This window comes from Choloepus didactylus, chromosome 6, assembly GCF_015220235.1.
Source record: "Choloepus didactylus isolate mChoDid1 chromosome 6, mChoDid1.pri, whole genome shotgun sequence".
Taxonomy (NCBI): domain Eukaryota; kingdom Metazoa; phylum Chordata; class Mammalia; order Pilosa; family Megalonychidae; genus Choloepus; species Choloepus didactylus.
The window spans coordinates 148,961,797-148,982,345 of record NC_051312.1 but is presented as its reverse complement, the minus strand read 5'-3'; the positions used below and the strand labels follow the sequence as shown (position 1 = coordinate 148,982,345).

Here is a 20,549-nt window from a genome sequence, read left to right as displayed (position 1 = left end):
TTTTATGGTAACTGAGGATTTAGCTCTCTTACAGCCTCGCACCTTCAGTACCACACACACACACTTCGCTTTCCTTCATCTTCATAGTCTAGGATCAGCATTTAGACTTCAGTCAGTTTTCCGTGTTTACATTGTAACAACTGTTCACAACTGTACCTAATATAATACACTAGAATTACATTTCCTTTCTGGTATAGCTTTTGGTGTTTTTCATAAACTGTCCATTTTTGACTTGCTAAGTTTTTCTGTATTAATCACTAGTTTATTGACAAATTCTCTAACAGAATTACACCTCTTCTCTCAGTGGGTTCAAGCATATTAAGCAACCTTCTTTGTTCCCTAGTGAAAACACCCCTCCTAGGGCCCCCTGTCCCCCTGCTTCCATCCAGGCTAATGGTTCTCTAAGCCCACATGGCTGCTGCCAACCTTGATTTACCCTCATCCAGCCTTCCCCTCTTTCTTAAGTTACCTTGTTTTCTGGACTATTGGCATCTTGCTTGATTTTGCTCCCTGCTTCTACAATATACATATACTTCAGTAGCTTACTGAAAGAAAGGAAGGTAAATTTTTGAGACCTTGATATCTAAAAATGCTCTTATTCTTTTCTTATACTTGATAGATAATTGGTTATAAAATTCTAGTCTGTAAATAATTTTTCTCTTAATTTTGATGGTATTGCACCATTGTCTGCCAAAAAAAAAAAATGCTGCTACAGAGGCTGATTCCAGTCTGATTGCATTTTTATATGACCTGCTTATTTGGTTTGTTTTTATCCTTTCAGGATGCTTTAAAACTTAGAACATATTTGGTGGTCAGTTTTCAAATTGACACATCTTGGTATGTTTTTGTTTTTTTCCCATTCTTTGACTGGGCGCTCAGTGGGAAATATTCTTATTTATTTATTTATTTACAACTTAAACCCCATTCCTTGACTCTATTCTCAAAGTAATCTTTTGATTTTCTTACTTTCTCTTTCCCAATTTCCACCTGTGGATTTCCTCTAACCCATGTACTGATTTTTTTAAAAAACTTCCTATTGCCAAGAACTTTTTCCTTTTATCCCCACCCCTCTTTTTTGTTTTTATTTCTCTAAATGTTCCTACTTTATAGCATCCTCTACTTGTTTCATGGATGTAGTCTCTTCTCTCCATGAGAATATTACTGGTAATTGTAGGTTTTGTTTTGTTTTAAATTGTTCTCTGTTTCTTTCAATGTTTGTTTCTTCCTCATTCCTTTTTGGGAAATTCACCTTTATCAAGACTTTGCATTCAACTGAGGGCTCATAGAAACAAGTAAACAAATAAACAAAAATTCATTTTATAAATAATATTTCTTAAAAACTCATAGTATTTAAGTAACTTACATAATTAAAATAACCTTTCATAAGTAATGGAAACTTAAAATTGACTCTAGGTAAAATTGTAATCCAAATGATGTTAGCCAAAGTGTTTAGGGATACCACAGAGAAATCCATTAGCCATCAGAAATCATTGTGTTCTGGACATCAATCAGCACATTTTACAAAGGGAATTGAGAGTATTGGTTAACCTTGAGAAAATGTTAGTAAGAAAAGACTCTATCACATATATATGTGTATATATGTATTTCCCTCCTATAATGTATTATTTAAAGGCACTATTATATATTTAATATAACTTCTATATGTTTTTCATATGGTAAAATATATGTCTCTTACTATGTATTTTTATATAAGTATTTCTCCCACTATATATTTTATCACTGTATTCTGCTCTACTATCTATATTTCTCCCTTACTGTGTAGGACACTCCTGTCTCTTACTGCACATATTAGCTGCCTAAGACTGTAGCCAAACTGCCTGCACCAGCTGTGTGACCTTGTGACCTGGGGCAAGTTCCTTTACCTCCCTGGGCTCAGTTTCATCATCTGTAAAATAGAGATAATGATAGTACCTTTTTCATAGGGTTGTTGTGAATATTAAAGAAAAATGATTAGAATAATGCCTGTTAAATTGTAAGTGCTGTTTATATGTATTAATTATCATCATCATCATAGTCATCTCCTCTGTATATCTACCTATTTACTCTGTTATATCTGTGTATACACATAATGCATATGTGTGTGTTTATATATATATATTCATTGCTATATTGATTTGCATAGCTTTTCTACTATGTTATGATTATCTCCTCTACTATAATTATATTTATATTTCCCCCACCATAGTATAGATTCTCCTATAAAATGTATATACATTTAGATATTTCTCCTATAATAATAGATATTTCCCCTACTGATTAAATATAGCTGTCTTGCCATCTAATCTTCCCTAATGAAAATTATATATCTTTCCTTCAATATATTGTATGTTGTATATATATCCTACTATATGTTTTTCATATATACTGTACTGCCTAGTCTACATATAACCCTTCTAAAACATAAGCTTCTTGAGGTCATGGATTCTGTCTTATTAGTATATTCCTAGAACCCAGAATAGAACATTGCACATAGGAGATGTTCAATAATATATAACACAATATATAGTCATATATATATACATTTTATTTATTTTTACACTTTTATATCATACATGTATGTGTATCTAGTATATATGCATACACATACATGATACATGCATGCATACATACATGCACACACAGATATAAAAGTCAGTCCTCATTAGTTGTGGATTCTGTATTTGCAAACTTAACTACTTGCTAAAGTTTATTTGGAACTCCCAAACCCAATATTCTCTGTGATTTTCGGTCATTTGTGAGTGTTGCAGAGTAGCAAAAAATCAGGAAGTGTGAGTCCTCCAGCTTGTTCAACCTGATTCCCCTACATGCACTTTGTAAAACCTCCTTACAGTTAAATAGGTAAATAAAGTAGCTTGTTACATGCTATAATTTGCATTACTTATAAAATACGTTTCTGAAGTGCTTAAATCCCCCCACCTGACTTCAAATTACAAAACTTTATGTAATTTCCTAACACATTCCTCAAGTTTTCCACTTCTACGTAGTCTCCAGGACAGCCTCACTTCTCTCTCTCTGTTTGTCTTTCATGTACAGAAAGGACAGAGAATTATGATTTTCTCTGTAGAGCAGCTATAAGAGATGCTGCTGGAGGAGCAAGGACTCTGGAGCCCAGCGGACTTTGGTTTAAATCACAGCGTTACCACTGCTCCTCTGTGTAATCTCAGCCACTTATTTACCCTCTGCAAACCTTTATTTTTCTCCTCCACAAAATGGGCGTGGTAATACTATTCTTGTTAGGGTTATTGCGAGAGTTAAAGAAATCACCTGTAAAAGTGTCTTGAACAGTGGTCTAACCTTTCTAACTTCTGTTTCCTCTAAATTGGGGCTTTGAGGCTTATAAATGGACCAGAATTTAACTTTGATTACTGTTTTACTGTTTCAGAAAGTTGAGTCTTATACTTCTGTCTCCCATTCATTGTCTTTAATAGTTTTAATTCCAATACAGTTAGGTAGGGACACTTTAGAAGATGTGGTAGCTGATAGGCAATACCTGTATATGTGAGGGTGCTTGTGAGAGTGTGTGTGTGTGTGTGTGTGTGTGTGTGTATGTGTTCATCTGTTTTACTTCAGATTTAAGCTGTTCATGTTTTATTTCCAGAAATCTTCTGTCCTGTTGTTTAATCTAAATATATATGGAATCATTTAAATAAAGCAAACAGAATGGACAAAATAAAACAGAAATTAGGATTGTTATGATTGACATAGGCTCTTTTTCAAAAGTACATTATTTGCTCACATATTCCCCCCTTGATGCCTACTGGAATTTTCCTATTAACTTTTTTTAGGCTTATAAAACATTTTATTTTTCTTTCACTGAAGAAGAGTTTGAATCCTTTGCTGTTAGTGTGTCTGCTGCATGTAGAATAGCACGACTTTACAGTATCATCTCGCCCATAAACTAGCTTTTTCCAAGGCTACATTCACTGGTATTCCTGAAATAGATACCCAACAGCCAGGAACAAATATTCCTAAAGGCTTTTTAAAAACTAAGGCTAGTGTTCTCTGACCCTGTTAGAGTCTTTCATTTCTTACTGTATCTGTCTGAGACTTTTTTTTTCTTTTCTTAGAATTCTCTAGATGTAATTATTATATTCTATATCCATAATATTCTTCTGGCAGTTCTATAGTAATAATAATATTCAATCCCAATAGACAGTAAAAATATTTGCTGAGATTTGTATGGTCTCTTTTTCCATTTTGCTTTTGAAAACAACACATTACTTAGCGGGGCTTTTATGCTCTATACAGGTACATAACATTTCTTTCTCTTAAAATGCTGTATTTTGTTTTCCAGAACACTGGAATTCCTGATGAGACACTTGTCTCTCCTAGCTGACTATTGTTCCATCACAAATATGCATGCAAAAAACCTAGCGATTGTTTGGGCTCCAAACCTGCTGAGGTAATTTACATTTAACTTATGACCTTAAGTAGAGCTAATTGTCTTAAATAAAAGTCTAAGTCATTAGTGTTCCTTAAGGACAGTTTTGAAAAGGAAAACTAATCTGTTCTGTTTTGCTTTAATGAGCATCTCCCTAAAAAGGCTATGGGGGCTTAGCCAAGGGAATTTAAAAGTATGATTTACATTTTAAAAACTGCCGTTTGAGACTGCTTTCTTTGTGACTGTTGGGAATGCTGTTTACCTCACAGGTCAAAACAGATAGAATCTGCCTGCTTCAGTGGAACAGCAGCTTTCATGGAAGTGAGAATTCAGTCTGTAGTGGTTGAATTTATCCTCAATCATGTAGATGTCCTCTTCAGTGGCAAAATCAGTGCCGTCATTCAGGAAGGGGCAGGTATGGTTAAAACTGATTGTGTCTACTACTGGGAACATATATATAAACTTCTGAAAGAATGGAAAATTGTGAATTTTCTGTCTGAGTTAAAAAAGAAAAGTCATTGGTAGAAAGCAGCAAATTTATGGCTGTTTTCTAAAATGCCCAATTGAGCAGTTATTTTGTGTGTATTTAATGAATGCTACACAGAATACTACACATTATGTATGATCCAAGTTCATGACACATTTTAAAAAAATAATGTCACCTATTATCTGACGTATATAAAAGTCTTGACATGCAGCAGCAGAAAAATTATTTCCAAAACTAAAAACAGCTAAGTGATGGCCTTTCCTGGTGTCCTTTAAGAAAGGAAAATAAACTCCTTAAAGAATTAAAAGATATGTATGTCAGCATTAACAACTTGATATACCACCTTCTGTTCCTCAATATAAAGCCCTATTATTTTTACCTTTTACAAATGTTAATAAAGAAAATTTAAAACAACACAGATAGATTGGTAGATGGATTGACAGACAGACTGACACACACATTTGTATATATTTTTTCCCTGTGCCTAAATGTTTTATTCTCTTCCTTCCTTTTGTTTTCTATCCAAAGCTCCTCTATCAAGGCCCAAGTCCCTACTGGTTTCTTCTCCATCCACCAAGCTGCTAACCTTGGAGGAAGCCCAGGCACGAACACAAGCTCAGGTCAATTCTCCAATTGTGACTGAAAATAAGTATATTGAAGTAGGAGAAGGACCTGCTGCACTTCAGGGAAAATTTCATACCATAATTGAGTTCCCACTTGAAAGGTAAAATTCATTATATTCTCTTAAGAAATAGGATTTTCATTGCTGTGTATTATTATTTTCTTTTTTTTCCACTTTTAATTCTGTATTGTAGTGTTCCCATATTAATTCTGGACCAGTCCCAGTAAAACCTGTTCATCTGAAGATGGATGATAGATAACCATTTTCATAGGGAATAATATAAATGACTCTCATAAAGCATTACATCATGATTTTATCTTTAGAAAGAGGAAAGTCAGTTATACAAGGAAAATTGATACAAAAAATGATACACTTCCATTATATAGGGTGTGATTTTCTATCTGAGATATGTTGTTTACAGATTTGTCTAGGAATAAGCTCCTTTAGGTAATCAATGGACACTGACTTGTTTGACATTAGTTCCAAATTAAAGTGAGAATAGATCAGTGGCTAGCAAAGCATGCACTCCCAGCCAGCAGTATCAGCATCACTTGATAATTGCTGGAGAAACACGGTCTTTGGCCTTCCTCTGCCTCAGGGAGTCAGAAACTCTGGGAGTGGGGCCCAGCAATCAGTGTTTTAACAAGCTGTTCAGGTGATTCCAGTGCATGCTAAAATTTGAGAACTGCTGCAGTTCTCTCTCTCAATGTGCCTTCCAGCTCTGAAATTCTCTGGACAAGGTTTCTGTATCTTCTTTACTGTCAGTCTGAAGACTAATGTGTGTGAAAGTTCTTTTTGATGTCTCTTACTCTTTTGGCTATTACATATGATTATAAGGATTTCAATTCCTTGGATTGGGTACTACTAATAAAAATTTAGCACTTGTTTTTTCCATATTTTAGTAAACACCTCTCACTTCTTTGTACTTCATGTGACTAAAAATGTCCGGACAGTAAAAAGTTAGAACATGTTCTTCTACTTTGTCATTCTGAGGTTGTCTTCTGCTTCTTGATTTTATAATTTAGCTCCATAATTTTCTCAAAAATCTCTTTCTAGGGAAGTGGTTAAGAGAGTAGATTCTGGGGTGCAAGATAATACATATAAAGATAATACATATAAAGCACTCGGCACTGTGCCTGGCATTCAACATATGTTAGCTATTGTTCTGAATATTTTTCTTCTCTTTTGGCTTAATTCTCTCTATTCACACCTAAATTCATTTTAACTCTTGTTTTGTTTTTGAGATCTTAATATTTCTTATTGCCAGACATTTCTTATTCCCACTTATTTCCCAGATTGTTAGGTTGGATCTACATATGAAGATCTGTAAAAAAAAAATTACCATTGTGAAGCTGGTTGCTAATATTAAAATTCACACATTTAATTTCCATTTCATGCTTTCATCATGCAGCTTAGTTGCATGTGTGTACTATACAGAAGGGAATGTGTGTTTGTGTGTTTTCTATTGCAGCTGGGCCTCTCCAAGCTGTTTGGCTCTTTCCATCATTTATTCCCTTATTTTATAAGTAAAGGTACTCCCTTGGATGTCTTAATGCAAATTCATTATTTTCTTTCTCATAGGAAGAGACCTCAAAATAAAATGAAGAAGTCTCCTGTGGGCAGTTGGCGTTCCTTTTTCAATTTGGGGAAATCATCATCTGTCTCCAAACGAAAGCTGCAGCGTAACGAGAGTGAGCCTTCCGAGATGAAAGCCTTGGCTCTGAATGGTGAGTGCCCTTTGCACCTGCCGTGTCCTGCAGCTGCCCAGCAGTTTGCAAGGCTGCCCACAGCACTGCCAGTCCGGTGCCTCTGCCTTACTCTGGGTACACGCGTGCTATACTGATAATACGCCTCCATAGAGTATGCCTGCAGTTATGTTGCCATGTAGGAGTTGTCTTCTTTCACCAATTTTTTACCCCAAAATGGAGAGGGTAGTATACATTATATATAAATATGTAGAAGTGCCTAATTGCTTAATGAAATGATATGGATTACATATACTGTTGAGTGTGATTTAAAACATACAACATATATTTAACAAGGCTTGTATATATTGTTGGTAATAAAAATACTGTTATGGTGCTTAAATTGTATTGACCTGTATTTTTACAGATTTAAAACAATGACAGAACCGTGCTTCAACATGACTTTCAAGTTTGTAACTCTTACCAACTAAAGAAGCTCTCCTTTTTACTAGGTGACTCATTGAGGAGAGTGTCTTATTGGAGCAAATAAATCTACTGTTGTTGAAAAAACTGCTGTTTGAAAAACAGTTTAAAACTTATGTTCTGCAGATACTAGCAGCTTCAGAATATAGAAAGTATACTTTACTTTCTTTTTAGGGAATGTTAGTATAATATTCAGTTCATTAAATTATCATTCATTCAGTTTGCAAACATGTACGAAGTTCATGCTCAATATTTTGAAAACAGACTCTGCAGATAGAAAGAAAATTAAGTCAGTGCTCTTGCCTTCAGAGTCTACTTGGGAAGTCATCTGTATAAGAAAATAAATTTCAGTACAGAATCATAGCTATTTTGAAATAGTTTACATACAGTATTTGTGGCAGGAATTGTCAATTCTTGTGACACAAGGGGCTGATGGTCAGAAAATAGAACCTATGGCTTGGGTTTTAAAGGATAAGTAAGGATGCACCTAATAGACAAGGAACTGAGAATGGTATTTCAAGAAATGGGAGCAAAGTGTAAACTAGCGTGGAACAAGGAACGGTGAAGAACTTGACTGGGTAGTGGGTGCAAGCAGAGGTTCCAGTCATTGGGGGCCTCATATGCCTTGCAAAGAGTTTTGTCTCTGTCCTGCATTCCAAAAGAGTTACTGAATGGTTTCAATATGTAACATAATCGAGTTTGTGTTTAGGAAAGGTGACTTCGGCAGCGGCACAGGGTATATGTTGGTGGGGGGTGGGTGATAAGACTGAAGACTGGGCAATTAGGGGATGGTTACAGTTGTACGGGCAAGGAGTGATGAGTGCCTGAACTAAGCAGTGGCAGTGGGCTTGGGGGAAGGAATTTGAAAGAATATTTAGGAAAAAGAATCTGCAGATATGGATAACTAAATGTTTGTGGAGAATGAGGGAAATAGAGCAAAGATAATTTTCAGGTTTCTGATTAGGTATGGTGCCATTATCACTGTAGGGAGTAGCAGTTTAGGGAAGAAAAAATAATGTGTTATTTTGTACTTAGCAAGTTGGACATGCCCAAGATTTAATTAGTATGGGTCTGGAATTCAGTAATGGGTTTTTATATAGAAATACAGATTTGAAAGTAATCAGCATACACACACTAAGGGGTGACAACCCTAGAGATAGATTTGATTGTCCAGGGGGAGCCTGTGGAGCGAGAAAAGAAGAAGGTTGGGGGCTGGAAGAAGGAGAGTCAGAAAAAATGGTTAGAAAAGAAGGCCAAGAACCAAAGAGATTTCTGGAAAGAGTCCACAGTGCTGAGTACTACCAAGAAGTGAAGAAGATGAGGAGGGTATTTATCAAATAATATTCGAGAGGATGAAGGTATTTAACAAATACTATTAAAGTACACTCGTGTAGTCTTTAGGAAATATGAAAGAAGTCTTTTAATTCATCTCAGTTTTCAAGCTCATAATCCTTTAGAAAATAGATTTTTCTCATAGGAATCAATTTGAGAACAGTGTAAAATGTTATGTAACAGTGTTAAAATTGAATGTGATTATCAAACTGTATAGTAATTGCTCTTAGAATTTTAAATACCACATGTGTAAAGAAAAAAAAGTTTGCTTTTATTACATATAGAAAAAACAATAAAACTTCACACTCTTTTTGGTTTTGATTCTTTAGGTGGCAGGGCAGAAGGAACCCTCCGCTCAGCTAAAAGTGAGGAATCTCTTACTTCTCTCCATGTAGTTGATGGTAAGATGAAAAACATCCATTTTTTAATTCTGAAATATTTCATAAAACAGCTCAGCACTTTAGTAAAATTTATAAATATTTGTATTACAAATAGGCTACTGACTTGTGTTTCATAAGAGTACTAGTATCTAGTTAGTATTGTCCAGATTAAAATTCAGTGATGATTTAATATGGTACCAGTTTTTAATCTTTTTACTATGGGCATGATTGCTATTCAGTTTACATAAAAATTGCTGAGATGTTTCAAGTTGACCATTTAAACTTAATGTCTAGTGAAAACCAGTGTTATTAATTTTTCCTTCTTTATATTTCATGTGAGCACAGTGATACAAAGTATAAAATTAAACAGTGTGAACGGTAGTCTTTTGAACTGGAAATGGCTTAACATGACATTAAGTCTCACGGATCAGATTTATTACAGGAGGTCCTCACTTTCTGAGGAGAAATAGTACCTGGAGAAGGCAACTGCGAATGGGGACCAACATTTCATAGCAAGTAGTGGAGAGGTTTGGCTGCAGCTTCACTTGAAAACAGAACTAAAAAAAAATCACGAAAATACGTTTATTCTGGCTTCTGTTTAACAAAACTTGGGCTGTAGTTGCAACTACATACTAACTTATAGAATGAACAAAGAATTGCTTTAATGTTGGGTTAGAAGGGAATATAATTTTTCTTACAAAACCATATAATAGTACAATAGGACATCCTTCTCTTGATGCTTGGCTTGCATGGTAGGATTACTGAGAACACCCTTTTTGCAAAAATAATTGTTTCATTGATTTCTCAAGGGCTTTTCTCAATCCTTTTGATACTCAAGTCATGCTTTTTTGAAGCATCTTGGGGTGTCATCATCTTGGTCAACATTCTCATCATTTATGAACTCTTCTAACTGCCAGATCCTCAGCGATGAGTGGCCTTGCTTGTGATTCAAGGTCTCCTACATCACTTAAATTGTGCAGGCTTCCAAGGTTTTCCATCTCACTGCAGTAAAGATAATGGTCTACTCAGACAGACAGTGGGTGGGGAATGATGCTAATGTTAAGCAGAATAGAATATTTCATAGGGATTGATTTTGTAAGTGGTCAATACATAAGGAGATGTATTCGTTAAGGCAACTTCTGCGCTTTATATTACATTTTCACTGTGACAAGTCTCATAATTTTAATGGAATACTCAGAAAACTTTACTAGTTGGCCATTTAGCAACATCATGAAATTGTCTCTCCCACTTTTGATAATTCTGCCTGAGAAATGTAAATCCTATTCATAAATTTCTGATGAAATTATCTTTAAGTATCTGAAAGCAATCCTTTACTAAATATATATAAATAATTTGTGAGATTATGGAGATTTTTTAATTAAGAAAAGATTTCAATATTTGGAAAATTTGGGAGTTATAAGGATGTTTCCCCACCAAAAACCAAACAAACATTTTCTTTTGTATATCCAAAGTACTATTTAAAGTGATTAATTCTACCTCACAGTCACTTGTGAGGTCAGTATGAAATAAGACACAGAGAAATAAAAAACTTGCCCAAAGTCACAGAAAGAGTCAGTGTTGGACTATTAGTAGAACCCATGCGTTCTGATCCTTTTTTCTTTCCAAACTATCAGAAGTGTACAGTCTCCCCTTGATTATTGCAGGGGTGTTTGTTATTTAGCATTTTGTTTGGGAGTGCTCTTATTTCATGTTTGAGTGAGTTGTGGGTACCAAGAGTCAGTTACCAGAAAGAAAAGGAGAAGTAATGTTTTCTGACCTTACTTGGTGAGTTGCAGTTATCACAGTACTGTGTAGCCTGTGACATTCATACTTTGGTGTTGTTATCCATTTTTGCCAGGCGATTCCAAGCTATTCCGACCCAGAAGACCCAGATCTAGCAGTGATGCACTGTCTGCTTCTTTTAATGCTGAAATGCTGGGGAACCGTTGTAATTCCTATGATAATCTGCCCCATGATAATGAAAGTGAGGAGGAAATAGGGCTGCTCCACATTCCAGCCCTTATATCTCCTCATTCTGCTGAGGATGTTGACTTGAGTCCACCAGACATTGGAGTAGCCAGCCTGGATTTTGATCCGATGTCATTTCAATGTAGTCCTCCCAAACCCGAATCAGAATGTCTGGAGAGTGGTGCTTCCTTTTTGGATTCATTGGGATATTCCAAGGATAAACCAAATTCCACTAAGAAGGATGCAGAAGCGGGTGGTAGCCAGTCGCAGACTCCAGGCAGCACTGCAGGCTCGGAGCCTGTCTCTCCTCTTCATGAGAAATTAAGTCCATTCTTTACCCTAGACTTGAGCCCAACTGAGGATAAATCATCTAAGCCGTCCTCATTCACAGAAAAGGTCGTCTATGCTTTCTCTCCAAAGTTAGGACGAAAACTAAGCAAATCACCTTCTATGAACATATCTGAGCCAATTTCAGTGACCCTTCCCACTCGGGTGTCAGAAGCCATCGGTACAACCTCAAACACAGCAGCTCCGAATGCACCTTCCCCAACCCGGAACAAAAGCATTGAAGAAAGTGAAGAGACAACCAGATCCCCCACCCAGGTAGTAAAGATGAAAACTAATGAGAGAGAGGCCCAGGAAGGATATGAGTCTGAAGCCCAGTCCCTGGACCGGGTGGCTGCTGAGGAAGTAGAATTGCCAGGGACAGAGGAGCAGCCCATCACAAGCAATCAGAGTAAGGCCGTACCTGCTGGACAGACTCAGACAGGTACTGTTTGTTTTCCTCCATTCTTTCTTTAAGTTGAGAGGGATCTTCAGTCGTGTGTGCCATCTGTGCCTTAAGAGAGAGAAATGTGCTCCACATCTAGCCTTTAATCAAAGAGAATGCTTTTCTGGGTGGTGCTGGTAGCTCAAAGCCCTATGTTAAAAGCAATCACAAAAAAATCCCCAAAAGAGCCGGTGTGCTACTTCAGAACTTCATAAAGTCCTTTATCTCTTTGGACAGTCAGAATCTGTGGATGATTTTTGCACAACTTCATAGCTCTTGATTCTGTTTTCTTTCCTAGTAAAATATCTATATAATAGCCTTACAAGTTAACAAACCCGCCTACACCATCAAATATAAGCAACTATTCTTAATAACAATCTGCAAGCACTGGAGCTTGTTTCCTAAAGCCTTTTCTGAGTCAGGTGAGGGACCTGCTTTTTTTTCCCGTCTGTATGGCAATTCAAGAGGAAATTGAAACCTGTAAACATTATTTGTTTTAGTTTTCCTTCTGAACCAGATGTGTTTTCTACAGCATTTGCATGTGGGATAGAAGATCATGGATTACCATTTTGAAATATGGAAAGCACATATTTTTTTTAATGATCAAATGGGGAATGTTTGGCTTTCCATATAGGATAACATAAGCTACCTACCTTTTCACTCTCATTTTTTTTTCCCAATTTCCCACTAGGAGCAGTTACCTATGACCCCCCTCAGGATTCCGTTCCTGTCAGTTCAGTCTCTCTTATCCCACCACCACCGCCTCCGAAAAATGCTGCCCGCATGTTGGCGCTAGCATTAGCTGAGTCTGCACAGCAAGCTTCAACTCAGACATTGAAGAGACCAGGGAATTCTCAGGCTGGTTATACAAATTATGGAGACCTGGCAGTGGCCTCCACTGAAGATCAACTGCCAAGCTCCTACGCTAGTATTACTCTAGATAAGGCCTCTTTCCAAACTGATATGCCCGCAGAGCACTTCCCTCTCCAGAGCAGTGTGCCTGGGAACTGTGACCGGCCTGCAGCAGACACCCCGGCTGTGGGGGCTCATACCCATTCCACCGCAACTCAGCCTGGGGCACCGTCCTACCACGCGGACCCACCAGGGCATCAGCCACATCGAACCTTTCTATCTGGGGACCCAGAAAAGGCCACAGTCACTTTAGTTCCCTTAGCAGACCCAGAGAAGCCCGATGAGCACCTGTGTTCCCCTGAAGAACAGTGTGGGAAGACCAGCAAGCCGGCTATCTCCTTTGTGGGCCAGGACCAGTGTCACCCTCAGCTCCACAGCAGGGAGCAGCCTCTTCCTCACCCCGGAGCCAGTGCAGATAAGCCCCATGCCCTTTCAGAACTTGCAGGCAAACCTCCCAGCTCTCCTAACTTGCCTAGGGACACCGTCTATCCTCCTTCTGGGTCCCCTGAAGAGAATACCAGCACAGCTGCCACGGCCTACATGACGACTCTCCCTGTAACAGCTGAAGGAAGCGCCAAGGAAGCCACTTGGGATGTGGCTGAGCAGCCGGGTGCGGTGGCCTTCGCTGTGGCCACCCTCCAGCGCGCTCCTAGATCTGCCCGCCCCCTGCCTCCACCTCCTTCCCTGCGGCCCGCAGAGCAGGGACACGCAGCAGCCAGGAGAGGAGTAACTAGTTCCCACAAGGTAAGAAGGGGGGGATGTCAACTGAGGTAAATATCGCTTTTCGGCAGGGTGTGTTGTTATCATTGGGTCACATAAGACATTTACTTTTAAACCCTGTGGCAGATTTCCATGAACCATTTCCCGTTGGAGGTTGGGATCTACCTTTCCCTTGGTGTTGGTTTCTCTTTGACAAAGGAGCAGTTAGTTAAAGACTGTATTTTAACCCAATCTGCTTGTTACCTTTTATTCCTAAAGCATCTAGGTATTTTCCTCATAATGGTAAAAGAAATCTTGATCAGATGAGTTGAATTGGGCTTTAGATCTCAGGGTTGCGGGGCCTTTTTTTTTTTCTGTAACTCCATCACTGACTCATCATGACTTTGGGCAAGTCCTTTAACACCTTCTGCCAGTTACTCATGGCTACACAATGAGAATGCTTCCTTCTTGAGACATGTACAAGATGCTTTACCTTGCAGACTCTTCAGAGGTATCATGTCTTAGGATGTTTTGTTATTTTCTCCACGTTAACCAGCAGATTTTTCCAGAGTCAGGCACCTATTTTGATGAGAGAATGAATGTTGTACACAGAATGCTAAAATTTCTTCTTGTTTTCTCATTTAACATGCCACAGGTTTCTTGAAGTCACGTTTAATTCGGGTTTCTAGTCCCTAAGGGAGGATGTCACTCCCAGCCCTTCCTCTCAGGGACTGCACATGGGCAGTGCCCCTGTGAGGTTTCCATGTTGGCATGAGGCGAGGTCAGCCTGTTGCCTAAATGTGACCTTGGCAATTAATACGTTTGCCAGACTGCCTGCCTCCGCGGCCAGTGTGCTTTGCCTGCTGCTGGAGCAAGAGCAGCAGGCTTTCCTTATCCTCTGGGGAGAGCTCCCCCTCTTCCCACACTGACCACTGTCCTCACACAGACTCATGTCTGTAGAGGGTGGGGTCCCTGGGCTAGTCCACAGTTGTGCCCAGATGAAAGATGTCACACCCATAACTTGAGACCATCGGCTAGGATTAGCTCAAGCCAGGACAATCAGTAGACGCTTCCAAAAGGAAGCATAGTGCTTGACAGTAAAGCAACTTCAGCTGTTTCCAGTTGCTTCTTAATTACTTTGACATCATGATCCTTTCTGAACTTCACCTGGCATTACAAGGCCCTTCTCCTTACGTTGGGGCCTGGCAGCCTTCTCCTTCTACGAGAACCCTCTTGAGTGTGTGTCCACTTGAGTGTGTGTCCACCCTCCATCGAGCCCCTCCCTCCCACGTACTATGCTTTTCTACCCCCATGTGTTCTTTTTCTCATGTTCTTCCTCATCTCTGGAAACCTCTCCCTCCCCTCCCCTCTCATCCCCTGCCCTCTCCTCTCTACCTTCCCCTCCCCACAGACCAGGGTGGAGTGGGAGGCTGGGGAGGTTATTAGCCTCTTATTTGAATGCTACCTTAGACAAGTCACTTTCTCACCCTTGCCTGTGTTGGGGTCTCATTGTGTGTAACTGGGAATCAGTTCAGAAATCTCTCCAGATAGAGTAAACACCTTTTTATTTAACAAAATGGTGGTGGTGTTGATACTGAGCTAGACAGGTAGACCGGACATAGATTTTGAAGCTTGACAGTGCTATTTGACCAAACCTCTTTTTTTGGTCCACACACTAAGATGATGTCATTTGGCAGCCTCATCTCACATCAAAAGCCTTTCAGCAGTTAGAAAACCTTGACTAGGTCTTAGAGTTGAGGCTGCTGCCCCAGCCGGTAACACAGGCAATGGGGGCAGGTGGGCTTCTGCCTGTCGGTAGGAGCATGGCTTTGAAACTTCCTAACTGCTACCCAAATAACCTCAGCCTGTGAGGTACAATTTTATTAGCGTTTGATTCCATTGAGGGGGAGCATTAAAAACTAATAGCTCTACAATGTTATTATGTTCCACTAGGTTCATGGAATAGTTGCAGCTCCAGAGAAGCCTCTTGGACCTAGAGCCGTTGACGAGCCTGTGGCTGTCTTTGTCAGGGATGACAACGGAGCTCCCCAGTGTTCCATGTCTACCACTGCTTTCCACCCGGGCCTTCCGGAAAAGGTCCATGAGGGCACTCGGGCCCCGTTGCTCCACCTACGAGCTGAGTCATTTCCCACACATGCCTCTGGCAGCTTTTCCACTCCAGTCCCCCCCACCAGGGTGCTGGAGAGCAAGGTTGCTGCCACCATGCATGCCAACAGCACAGAGGCTACCGGCACTTCAAATTATCATTCCTTTGTCACGGCTTCGTCAGCCTCTGTGGACGATGTTTTCCCTTTACCACTTCCTGTCTCACAACCGAAGCATGCTTCTCAGAAAACAGCTTATTCTTCCTTTGCTAGGCCAGATGTCACCACTGAGCCCTTTGTTCCAGAAAACTGTTTGCATTTCAACATGATTCCAAACTGCCAGTACCGTCCACAGAGTGTCCCTCCACACCACAATAAATTGGAGCAGCACCAGGTCTGTGGCTCCAGGTCAGAGCCACCAGCCTCCACTGGCCCTCATTACAACACATTCGTGGCCCCAGCAAGAAGCGCCTCTGGGCACCACTCCAAGCCATGCAGCCGTGTTGAGTATGGATCTTCTCTGAGCTCTTCTGTTAGGAATACTTGTTTCCCTGAAGATATCCCACCGTACCCCACCATCCGGAGAGTGCAGTCCCTCCATGTCCCCCCATCATCCATGATCCGCTCTGTTCCCATTTCGCGGACAGAAGTCCCCCCAGATGATGAACCAGCCTACTGCCCAAGACCCCTGTACCAGTATAAGCCATATCAGTCCCCCCAGGCCCGCTCGGATTATCACGTGACTCAGCTGCAGCCTTACTTTGAGAATGGACGGGTCCACTACCGCTACAGCCCCTATTCCAGTTCTGGTACCTGCTACAGCCCTGACGCAGCCCTGTGTGACGTGGACGCCTATGGCACAGTTCAGTTGAGGCCCCTTCACCGCTTGCCCAGTCGCGATTTTGCTTTCTACAACCCTCGGCTGCAAGGAAAAAATTTGTACAGCTATGCTGGCTTGCCTCCACGTCCCCGGGCCAATGTGATTGGATATTTCTCTGGTAATGACCATAATGTGGTCAGCACACCTCCAAATGCTGATATCAAGCACACTCACACCTCGTGGGATCTAGAGGACATGGAAAAATACCGCATGCAGTCTATTCGGCGGGAGAGCCGCGCTCGACAGAAGGTGAAGGGGCCTGTTATGTCCCAGTATGATAACATGACCCCGGCCGTGCCAGACGAGTTGGGTGGAATCTATGTCATCCACCTGCGCAGTAAATCAGATCCTGGGAAAACTGGACTTCTCTCCGTGGCAGAGGGAAAGGAGGGGCGGCATCCAGCCAAGACCGTCAGCCCTGAGGGAGATGACCGCTTCTATAGGAAGCATCCAGAGCCAGAGTTAGACAGAGCCCACCACCATGGAGGCTATGGCAATGGGCAGCCAGAGAAGCCATCCCTCCCTCAGAAGCAAAGCAGCCTGCGGAACAGAAAGAGACATGACATGGGCTGTGGTCCCCCTGAGCACAGGGCACCTCAGGAAGCAAGCCATAGGCAACTGTGTGAGTCCAAAAACGGGCCGCCGTATCCCCCGGGAGCTGGCCTGGTAGAGTACGGGTCCAGAGGGATTCCAGACACATTGGAGCCAGTCAGCTACCATAACTCTGGAGGGAAATACCTGGCAGCAGGGCAGGAGTCCCTAAGACTGAACCACAAGGAAGTGAGGCTCCCCAAAGAGCTGGAGCGGCCTCGGGCACGGCAGCCTCCTGCTCCCGAGAAACACTCCAGAGACTGCTACCAGGAGGAGGAGCACCTCGCCCAGTCGGCGGTCCCACCCCCCAAGCCAGAGAGGAGCCACAGCCTGAAACTCCATCACACCCAAAGCGTGGAGAGGGACCCCAACGTGCTGCCCCAGTACCACACACACGGCCGACGCCAGGGCCCCCTGACTGCCCTGTCCCAGTACGACAATCTGGAGGATTACCACTCCCTGCCCCAGCACCAGCGCGGAGGGTTTGCAGGAGGAGGCATGGGGCCCTATGTGCCCCCTGGCTTCCCCCACCCACAGAGCAGGACATATGCTACAGCTTTGGGCCAAGGGGCCTTCCTTCCCACAGAGCTGTCCTTGCAGCATCCGGAGACACAGATCCATGCGGAATGAGCCCTGGGAGCAATAGAGTTGAACGAAGCAGCCTCTGCTGGACAGTGGACTGTTCTATTTTTTTCAATAACCAAAAAAAGATTCAAAACAAAACAAAACACTACAAAACCCCCAACCACATTCAAAAGGAAAAATAAATAAACTACCATCTTTTCTCCCCTCTTTGCTTCATTACCACCTCTTCCATTTATAGACCGTTTCATTTTTGTCATTAAAAGAAATTTAGATGATTGTAAAGCACTGTGTTGAAAACTTAGTAAAGAAATTTGTAACAGACCATGCTTGCCATAGAGGGCTAATTTGTAAGAGCCTGAGGACTGACTGCCTTTAAGTGATTTTGAATTTATCTGTGTCCTTTCTTCTTAGGATTTGCTACACAGTTCAAGCAGTTTCCATCTGTTTCTTAGTAGGCTTTTGTGTTTACTGCATTTCTACCTGCTTCTTCTTCAATAGCCATACAGCTCTCCAGATTGACACTCAATTTTTCTCACTTCATTATCCCTGTCATAAAAGGGTCTTGTGTGTTAAGCTAAGTGGAGAAAGACTTCTCCCTGATCCTTCAGATAAGTCAGTCAGACAAAATAGCAACCTTATGATTAAAAAAATAAAGAAATTAAGACTTAAAGCATTAAGCATAAAGAAAGTAGTTTTCAGTGTCCCACAAAATATCAGGCCACTCAGACCCAGGCTGAACTATATGCTTTACATTATTAGTTTTCATACTTGTTCCTCACAGTTCAGCGATCAGGCTCATAGCACTGCAGAAGGGATTTTTTTTTTTAAGTTGGAATTTAAGGAAACGTCTTAGGTGGAAGAAAGCAAAGTGTTTTTTGTCAGTGAATTTTGTTAGTACCAGGAAACTATATCAATGCTTTTAATGTGTTTCCTGCTTTCAGGTTTTTTATTTTCTAAAATATCTGGTAAATTGCAATCCCAGTAAAACATTTCATGCCATCTGTTATCCTAAAGCAACTTTTTTTTTTCATGAGGTAAAAAACCAGCAGCATGGTTTGACTGGATAAATGCACATAATTTATCGTGATTACAAATTTATATGTAACTTCTGTTTTTAAACCAGAGTACAGGTTCCCTGGTAATTCTTAAAGTAGGTACTAATAATCTGTTAGTAATCCGTAAGTTACTGCAATAGCCCCTTAGGCCACATCACCCTCTTACCAGTTGGAGTTCTCGGCAGTTACCATTTACGTTCTAAGTAATTACATATTATTTGTTCACTCTGGACTTGTATGATCACAATTTCATTGTAATTGCCATTTACACCAGCATTTCAGGTATGGCTCTTTATAATTCCATAGACATGTGAAGCGTGTCTGATACCCGGGACCTTCATTTGAAGTCGCATTCCTTGTTACGGTAGGAACAGGACACTTCTCGAGCCAAACCCCATTCTGTTTTCTCAACCCACCCCATCACGGATATGCCAGGCTAGCAATGCAGTCCTCTAATTACAAAGTGAGTTTAGGTTGTCATTTCATCTCTATAAGTCTTAATAATATTTGACATAGTCTAAGTGTTCAGTTTGTAGAAGACACTAGGAGAATTTCATTCCATTTACTGGATGATCGCTGCTCTGGCTTTTTAAAACTTGGAATTAACTTTGATTTAGAGAAAAGGAGGAAATCTTTTAAGAGGCTGAAATCATGCTGCTATTATTGCTGTGAAATTGTATAAAGATTAAGATTCATGCCAGTTCCTTTTTTATTTAAAAAAAAATCATGTGATTGCATTTTAAGGGTTTATATTTAGGAAAAGAAATAAAGTTTTAAAAACAACACATTTATATCTGGGAATTCTACTCTGTAAGATTTTCTTTTGTTCTCCTGAAATTGATCAGAGGGGGTCAATAAAGATTATAGTAGAAATCTTGAAACATGAATATGTGAAAAAGTCTGTGGAACTTCAGGCGTCTACCTTGAAAGTGCAGACCCAATCGATACATAATCAGAATACCAAGGAAACCTGATAGATGGTTCCATTTGGTACACGGACACGTCGGGTGCTGTACACAGGAGTTTGATCTTTGCTGAGTAAGCAGCACTCCTCTCTCTCTCTCTTTTTTTTTTTTTTTTTTAAACATAACCATCTTTTTGTCAAGTAGGCAACCGTTTGCCCCTCTGAGATCACACCAGCCCTGTAGGTTCTCACCAGCAACGTAGAGCTAGGAAAAGGGGCTGACGTGGCGAGGAGAGGCACATGGCCCCTCGCCAGGAGGAGGTGGCCGGGGGAGCCCTGTCCAAGCTGAGTATTTGTGGGTTTGTCACACACGTTGTTTACTCCTGAAATTAAAGTCTGTATTTACAAATACCAAGACAAATTCCTCAAAGCAATTTCTTTCTTAGTAATGTTCTATGGATTTACAAATATCAGGTAAATGCTTTGAGTACAGAAAGACGATTGAAATTACTGGTATAATGTGAAACACAAACTTGAGGTGAACTCTAGAGTTGTTTCATTTAATATCTGTAGATAGAGCCTTAACTTTGGATTCAGTTATCATAGGACTTTGTACCTGCCCATTCAGAAATTGTGGGGTAGAAATTGGATGGCAAATCACTGTGAGCCAGGGTACCTCAGCACAGTCTG

At 40.4% G+C, this 20,549-nt stretch overlaps 1 protein-coding gene across 5 annotated transcripts in view; it reads left to right on the top strand.

Annotated features, from left to right (window-relative positions):
• Positions 1-19,836, top strand: part of ARHGAP32 (Rho GTPase activating protein 32) — a 403,775-nt gene extending 383,939 nt beyond the window's left edge. For 3 of the 5 annotated variants that reach the window (XM_037841946.1, XM_037841947.1, XM_037841948.1), the window contains exons 15-22: positions 4,316-4,423; positions 4,672-4,817; positions 5,418-5,613; positions 7,093-7,238; positions 9,341-9,412; positions 11,250-12,128; positions 12,820-13,784; positions 15,693-17,945. In XM_037841946.1, the coding sequence (XP_037697874.1) occupies positions 4,316-4,423; positions 4,672-4,817; positions 5,418-5,613; positions 7,093-7,238; positions 9,341-9,412; positions 11,250-12,128; positions 12,820-13,784; positions 15,693-17,945 (4,765 nt within the window). Of the gene's footprint in view, positions 1-4,315; positions 4,424-4,671; positions 4,818-5,417; positions 5,614-7,092; positions 7,239-9,340; positions 9,413-11,249; positions 12,129-12,819; positions 13,785-15,692 lie in introns of all 5 variants that reach the window. The other 2 variants (XM_037841944.1, XM_037841949.1) reach the window with 1 other exon arrangement.
• Positions 19,837-20,549: the final 713 nt, after the last annotated feature.